Source organism: Tamandua tetradactyla, chromosome 2 (assembly GCF_023851605.1).
Source record: "Tamandua tetradactyla isolate mTamTet1 chromosome 2, mTamTet1.pri, whole genome shotgun sequence".
NCBI lineage: Eukaryota > Metazoa > Chordata > Mammalia > Pilosa > Myrmecophagidae > Tamandua > Tamandua tetradactyla.
This window is the reverse complement of record NC_135328.1, coordinates 106,755,016-106,763,338: the sequence shown is the minus strand read 5'-3', so window position 1 is coordinate 106,763,338 and position 8,323 is coordinate 106,755,016. Positions and strand designations below refer to the sequence as shown.

The window sequence follows — 8,323 nt, the reverse complement described above, 5'->3', positions numbered from 1 at the left end:
GTTCTAAAACATTTTATTGGCTACTATGATAGGTGGCAGACTAAAGCAGCCCTCCAAGATTTCCCACTCTAATCCCCAGACTGAGCTATCATGCCCGTGATTATGTTACATTATAGCCAAAGAGTGAATATCCCTCTGGGTCTAACCTAATCACATGCGGCCTTTAAAAGTGAAGAAAGTTCTCCAACTGGTAGTAGGGGGAGAGTCAGAAAGATTCAGAGCAGGAGAAAGATTTAGTGCACGGTTGTCAGCCTTGAAGAGGAGGGGGCCATGTGCCAGGGCCTGGGGGCTGCCTGTAGGTGCTAGGAGGGCCCTCCTGCAAGCAGCCAGAAAGAAGATAGGAACCTCGGTCCTATAGGCACGAGAAACAGAATTCTGCCAATGATCTAAATGACTTTGGAAAGAGATTCTTCCTCCTAGAATCTCTGGTAAGACCCAAGCCAGGCTGGCAAGTTGATTTTGGCCTTGTGAGACCCTAGGCTGATATCACCTGGGCACCTGATTTAGATATCTGTGAGATCATACACGGGTGTCTCTTTAAGCTGCTAAACTTGTGGCAACCTGTTATGCGGCAATAGGAAGCTAGTACGGTGGCTGACTCTCTTACCATAAAATTGTCCCTGTCACTGCAGGTAGCAGTACAGAGATGTTTCATCAGCCAGCTCTTCACCCTGAGGGCAAGGGAGGGATTCCCGACCCGGGGTTACGGGGATGGCCAAATACATGACACCCAACATTGGACAGTGGAGACTGACAGCAGTTTATTAGTCACATATATCCACAGACCTGGGTATATCTACGTATATTGCATTGCCACGCAGGGCCCTGCGGGGTTGCATTGGTGAGCAGGGTGAACCAGCAGGGGCTGCAGGAGGCAGCCTTTGTAGGAACAAGAGAGACGAATGGCCCTGGTTCCTGTGGGAGGATGTGATTGGCTTGAGGGGACTAAAGCCTGCTTCTCAGGAGTAGCAGGCACTGTGCCTTGTCCCTGCACCACCACCGCCTATTTTTTTTTTTGCAATTTTTTTTTTTATTCTCTGCTCAAATTACTCTGGAATGTATCAAGTCATCCCAGATACACTACTCTGTGCAAACCGACAAGCTCTCACTCCCTATTCAATGCCTGGTTCCTTTTAATAAATTTCTATCATTTCCCTTGCAGGCTGGGATGGGTTTCTGTCAGTGAATACTTTCATTAGAGTGGGACAGCCATTCTTATCAGGAACCCTGCCCTACTGTCCTCTTCCTTGATAATGGAAACCACTTTTATTCAGGATAGCAAAGGCCCAGGACATAAGCGATGATTGTCGTAAGCTCATTTTGGGAATCTCATCACCTGGTAACCGGGTGACAGGTATTTGCTTTCCAGCCTTCCTTTGCAGCTAAGGGTGGCCGTGGTCTCTGAAATAGATCACCTTAACCCTGAAATACACCTTGCAAGGCCTATTCCAATATCAAAAGTGTGGATTAAGCACCTAAAGTATTTAATTTCAGCTTTTCCAAATATCAGATTTTTATTCCTAGTTGATACCGCTTCTGAATCCATATTTGGAAATTCATGATTCCTAAGATGTTTTTTCTTATGTATGGTGGACCCTTTCATGAACACTTTTACTCGCTGTGAATGGATTCAGTTACAGTAAATGTTCACAATAGCCTAAAATTATTTCTTCCTTATTGACCCTTATCTCTATGGCTCGAGTCCAGATTGGGTTCCTGAACTGCAGGCTCCTATGGGCTCATGCACATGGCAAATTCCAGCAGCTCAAATGAATTCCTAAATGGGCTCTGTTCATTCTGCATGAAGCAGAGTAGAAGGAAGAAGACTAGGGCATCTGAAGGTCTTAAACCCAAATCCCAGGTCAGTCACGTACAAACCCTTTGACTTAGACAGCTTTGAGCCTCCTTGTACAGCCTCCATTTCCTCTTTCACAAAGAGGATCATATTATCTGCCCTGTGGCATTTGTGCTGTAAAGATTAAATGAAATAATATAAGGGAAGGGCTTAAGTGCCTGGCACATGGAAGGCACCCAAAATATTATAAGTAAATATTTTACAAGGCCCGAGGTCTAATTAGTCACACTGGCTGTTGTTTCCCCTGTACTGGCACATGGTAGATTCTTAATAAATAATTGATGAATATCATTACTATTATCATGAAAGTCAGGCCAGTGTCTATAACAACTCCAGTATCCCCCTCATGGAATGCACTCCACATTCTCTTTCCTTTTTCAAATAAAGTCTAAACACAGATCCTCACCCAGTGAAAGCACCCACTATGCACAGTTGTCTCATACTTAACTAGATAACACCCCATTCTACCCCTATACCATTTATACTCAGGACCAAATAGGAATGCACTGCATTTACTGAAAATACAGCAAAGAGTCAATATCATTGTTTAATTGTTTCATACATGTGACACTTACCTTCTTAAAATTCAATTCTATCAATATTTCTTGTTCGGCTGCCAAGTACCTGGAGCTGTTCTAAGTCTGGAGTGGAAAGTGTAGTCACCTCAAGAAGTACCTAAAGCAGATACACTTACAAGCTAGCCTGTGCTGTTAAACTGTGCATTTCCAAGAAAGCTAAGCTAACATCAATGTCTGGCCGTCAGAAGAAAACCTGGGAGACGAAACCTACCAACCGCATTCACCAAAGTTCATGGAGGCACTTTTCAAATCTCCATTTTGGCCTCAGTGGGCTGATTACTTTGCCTTGGTCTTAGTTCCTCCGGCCATAAAATTGATTTAATAATATTTACTAACCTTCTTCATAGCATTGCAGCATAACTTAATTAGTTGATATTTATCGTGTCCTTTGAAGATGAAAAGCTCTGTGTAAGCGCTAAGTGGCTTCATTATTCCACATTTCATGACTATTCAGTTAGTTCTATTTTTGAGCACAATAAAATCATTAAGATCCTCAGAAAAAAAAGTATCTAGCCTTTTAGCAGATACACAGATATCTAATCAAACAGTTACATCACAATGTTTTGTGAAAAACTGTGTGCACAAAGTATTTAAAAATTAAAGATGTGGGGAAGTGACTAACCTCCAGGTTCAGGGAAGTACTCCCAGGAGAGGTTCTAACAGAAGATGATTTTAAAGCAGTGGCATGAATTTTCCACACTCAGGGTGGGGAAGGATATTCCAAAGAGAGTGAACAATATGTGCCAAGGTCATGAGATAACAGGACGGTTATCCTGGACAACCTAGAAACAATTCAGTACTGTTGGAGTATAAACAGAGAAGCTGGGAAATGAGGAGAGGCCAGGAAATCAGGGAGAAAAGGCTGGAGACAGAGGCAGGGGCTGTATCTTCGAAAGCTTGAATGTTCTAATCAATGTGGATAGTGGGGAGCCTTGGAGGTGTTCTCTTGGGCTGACACCTGATGGACAATTAGGAATGATCTTTGGTAGAGCAGAGGGTGAATTGGAAGGAAAAGGAAGTGAAGTTTAGCAATACAGCAGGAAGAAGTAGGGACGGTCCAGGTGAGAGAGGGTGAGGGTCTGTTTGGCAGTGGTGATGGGACCGTGAGAACAGAAAGGATGGAATTCATAACTGATAAGAACAACTTGGTCATTGGCTGTAGAAAGATGAACAGGAGGAAAGACAGCACTCTTGCTTTGTTTTGTATCTCTTACTTGGTAAAATGTAACTCCATGCACATAAAAGGTGCTTAGAAATAGTCCTTTAATAAGCAAGTCCCCATAGCATTATTGTCTTGATTTCATCGTATTTCCCATTTTAAAATCACTTCCTGTGAACTGGAATCTTCTGAGCTCTTGCTGAACTTCTGGTCTACAAGGATTCTCTCAATATTTCCAAGATATTTCAACAGAAAACCAAAAAGTGACTTTGTTTTCCAATCACAGATTTATTTATTTAAACAGTTGTTAGCACAGCATGGAAAAGAAGTCTGGGAATAATGTAACATGACAAGAACAAAGAAGGAAATGATGTCAGACTTAACCAATACACAGCGTGAGCTTTCTCTCCGTTCAGGTCAAAAAGCGTTACCACCACCAATTTTTCTGGGTAGTCAAGGTCAGCTCGACTTTATTCAACCTTCAACTGGATAGCATAAACACAGACTTTTCCTGGAAAACAATTCCCAAGCTACAAAAATACTGTCAAATGCAGTATTTCAGAGCTGTAGAATTATCAAGGAAAATGAACAACATAGTATAAACAGAATGACTTCTCTCCAAAGGCTACAATTATAACCTGAAATTACACAGCAAGAGATGAGAAATTATATTGATATGATGGCTATCTTATGTATTCTATATTTCTGAGGATTGAAAAGGGAACTTTCAGGACTTTGAATAGATTTTGAAAAGATGATTTAAAGTCAAAATTTGGGAACCATATCATGTATGTTGTTTTAAATGTGTGATACATGTGTTCTCATAAGAATTGTTTTTTAAACATGGGGTAGGCAAACTATAGTCTCTGGGCTAAATCTGGTTTGCCACCAGTTTTTGTGCTGCCGTGAGCTAAGAATACATTTTTAACGGTTGAAAAAAAAATTTTTTTTAAATAATATTTCATATGTGAAACTTATCTGAGCTTTTAACATCAGTGTCCACAAAAATAATTTTATTGGAACACAGCTATGCCCTTTTGTTACATATTGGCCATTTTCAAGCTACATCAGCAGAGTTGACGAGTTGCCACAGAGAAGAAATGACCCAAAGAGCCTAAAATATTTATGATCTGGCCATTTGCAGACAAAGTTTGCCCAACCTTGTTTCAAGAGATTTCCTCTGAAGAACCCACTGAGGCTTTTGAGAAACTGAAGACTTTCTCATGGAGATTTCTTGTGCAGGTGATATGCCATGTTAAAAAAGAAAAGAAAAGAAAATGCCTGAATTTAATTGCCAGCCAGATACTGACATCAGAGAATAAAATGACAGACAGGCCTTTATTATATTTGGGATGCTTCTTTCCCCACTTTATGTAACTTCACAGTGGGTGTAACACAGTCATTAAGAACGTGCACTTTAGGGTCAGTTTATTCCCCTGAATCTTACTCTGTCATTTCAGGAAGTCGATTAGCTTTCTGTGACTTTGGCTGGTTGCTTCACCCCCTCCTAAGCCTCCACTTCCTACACTAAGAGGGTAATAACAGTACTGACCTCGGAGGCATGGGGCGTATTCAGTGGGGTGACTCTTTCTTTAAAGGAATTATTTAACTCGGTACTGGTACATAGTAGGTGTGCAATTAATGGTATCTGTTTTGATCATCATCATCATCTGAAAATGTCACTTGCACTTTCTGATGCTCCATCCCTCCAACTGCCTAGCACTTCTGTTTTAGAAGGCAGGGAACTCAATATGACCCTGTTTATGTAATTTTGTATAGAAAGGGCCCTTCTCTCAGTGTTTCTATTTGTCCGAAAACTCTCCCTGGATGCAGCAATCTGAAAGTGTACTTGATAGGAGTGTGGAAAGAGAAAGCCTAGGATATCTAGAAACAAAGATCAGAGTGAAAGAGTTGGAAGGCTGGGCAGCAGCTGGGCAGCTGGTGAGCAGGATGTCTGGTTTTTCGTCAGAGTCTGCTGCTCACCTTCTCTATGGAGCGTCACAGTTCTGCATTTTGGGCCTATGAAAATTCTTCCGATGTAGTAGCTAAAACACTCTTTAGAGTGGATACTGTTTTGGGGGTCATTTTATCATATTTTAGGTTAGGTTAACGCTGCAGTTTTCTTTTATTACTTGATGTTCTAGCTGATGTTTCCATTCAGAAAAGCTGTTTAAAATCATGTGGGTGTAATGCTGGGATTCTTGGACACTTGGTGAATTTTTTTCTCCCTGGGCTCATTGCTCCCATTTGGGGTTGCATCACGCTGAGAATCCCTATGACTGAAGCACAGCTGAGGAGCAGGTCCCCAGCGGATGCCTGGCTCTGCAGCTCTGATGCCACCCCCTTCTCTCCCTTATCTCTAGCTAGGCTGTGAGCTGCCTCCGCAGAGGTGGTCCCTCTGCGCGCTAGAGTCCATTGATAAGGGGCATGGGGAGGAGACCCTTCTTTTCTTCTCTGCTTAAAAAGGCTAAAAAGGGAGAAAAATTCCCTAAAACAAACAGCTCTTTTATCCTCCCATCCCCCCCAAATTATTCCAAGAAATATTTCCATTTCCCAAAATACAGTTTGGGAGCAGAATTCCTATAGGTTTCATGATTTTTAAAAAATTAATTTAATTTACACACATTCCATATCCACCAAAGATATACTCCCCGTTCCCTCTCCTCCCATCCCCAGGTAATTTTGAATCTAATTTCTGTCTAGGTGGCTTTTCTATTTCTAGATATTTCTTTTAAGTGACATCATACAATATTTGTCCTTATGTATTTTATTTCACTGAGCATAGATTTTCAAGGTTCTCTCATGTTGCAAGATGTCTCAGAACTTCCTTCTTTTTTCACAGCTGAATACTATCCCACCGTGTGCATGTACCACATTTTGGTTATCCATTCATTTGTTGATGGGCACTTGGGTTGTTTCCATCTTTTGGCTATTATGAATAGCGCTGCTATGAACACTGGTATACCCTGTTTTGAGACCCTGTTTTCACTTTCTCCGGTTATTTATCTAGAGGTGGGTTTTTTTGTTTTTTTTTTAATTTCCATAGAACAGTTTACAGAAATCTCACTTAATATATTCCTTTGAAGAAAATACCTCTGAATTTTATCCTTGCTCTTCAACTATGGTTGAATAGGAACTGTTAATTGAGCTTAGCCACTCAAAAGAAGAGCAAAGTATTTCGACATTCTAACATAGCTCGATGTGGACTCATAATTCAGAAGATAAGCTCACGCACTCACATCTCTGCCTTGTGTGTCTACATGGGCCAAGCCAGCAACGCTCACACACAAGAGTGCGAGTGGGGTGGGTGGGGGGTGGCCTCCCGTTACTTATAGGAGTAGCTCTCATCGTCATATTCCAGCTCATCCTCATCATCTTCGTCCAGGAGCCCGTACTTAAATTTCCGGTAGATGGTGCCATCTTGGCCCATGTAGACGATGTCATCTTCCTCATCCTCGTCGTGGTCCCGGTCCCTGTACTCGATCACCTCGTCCTCCTCAAAGCTGGTGCTCTCGTGGTGGCTGCTCTTATAGGAGGAGTAAACCCTGCTGGGGTCAGCCAGCTTTTCATAGGCGACCTTTGCTGCTGGCTGGCCCCGGCCCCGCGATTTCCTCCACACGACCACAGCTGCCGCCAGCAGAATCCCCAGCACCACGGAGGAGGTGACCAACAGAGCTGTCTTGGTGCTCTCGGTGGCAGGCCCAATCTCGCTTGGCTGAAGGATGCATTCATCTGTTGGAAGATGACCCCAAAGGAAGAGGGGAGACGAAAGGAGATAGGGAAAAATTAGTTTCTGAGGTAGAGAACTTTGCCTTGAGTTTTATTTATTTATTTATTTATGCATGGGCAGGCACCAGGAATCGAACCTGGGTCTCCAGCATGGCAGGTGAGAACTCTGCCTGCCGAGTCACCGTGGTCTGCCCTGCCTTGAGTTTTAAAATCTAAAAATGATAGATTGCTGTCTCTGATTTTTTTAGCAGGCACTCTGCTCTATGACATTGCATAGCATGTGCCTCACCAGAGGCCTGGTCTGCAGCTGATGAAATCAACGAATCCTTCTGGAAGAAGGGCAATTTGAGACCCACAGGGAACCCTCCTGTCTCCATGGCTCATGGGTCTGTTCCCCAAGATACAACCTTACCAAGCCATTCTTCCAGCTCCTTCCTGAGGGAAATGTGCATCCTGGGCCATGCTTCAGTTGTTGCTCAGTGCTCTATTTTCTGTCCCAACTCTGACCTTTCCCTACAGCTGACCCCTCTCTCCAGCTGCCCTTATGCCTGGCCCAAGTATGTCTGTGCCACCCTTTAAGAGCAGAAGTACACTATTTCGAAAATCACTGATGATAAAGCTGGGTGGTGCCTTATAAATTATTTAGGCCGATCTGCTTTCTCCCTTGGAGAAACAGGCCCACAGAGAGCAAGGGGATTTTCATACTGTCAGAGAAAGGATGTGTTAGTAGACCGATTAGAATTCAAGCCCAGGAATCCTAACTCCGCAGTCTGAAGACATTGGGGCAAAATGCTCTGACATCTGTTTCATGGCTTCTTGGCTTCTGTGGCCTCCACCTGACAAAGCAGACCACCATGTTTAAATACTGACCACTGAGGTGGGTGACAGGGCATTTCTGCTACCATAATTAATACTGCTAAAGTTGAAAGCTCTGCCTTCTCTCATCTATTCGCTTCTGTTTTGATGCCTTGATTAAGAATAATGGAGAAACCAAAATTACAG

The 8,323-nt window shown here is 42.7% G+C and overlaps 1 protein-coding gene across 2 annotated transcripts in view; it reads right to left on the bottom strand.

Moving 5' to 3' along the window:
• Positions 1-3,869: 3,869 nt before the first annotated feature.
• The window catches only part of PCSK5 (proprotein convertase subtilisin/kexin type 5), a 441,103-nt gene continuing 436,649 nt past the window's right edge, over positions 3,870-8,323 (bottom strand). For both annotated transcript variants that reach the window (XM_077148451.1, XM_077148452.1), the window contains exon 38: positions 3,870-7,324. In XM_077148451.1, coding sequence (XP_077004566.1) covers positions 6,918-7,324 — 407 coding nt within the window. In that variant the 3' untranslated portion in view covers positions 3,870-6,917. The remainder of the gene's footprint in view (positions 7,325-8,323) is intronic.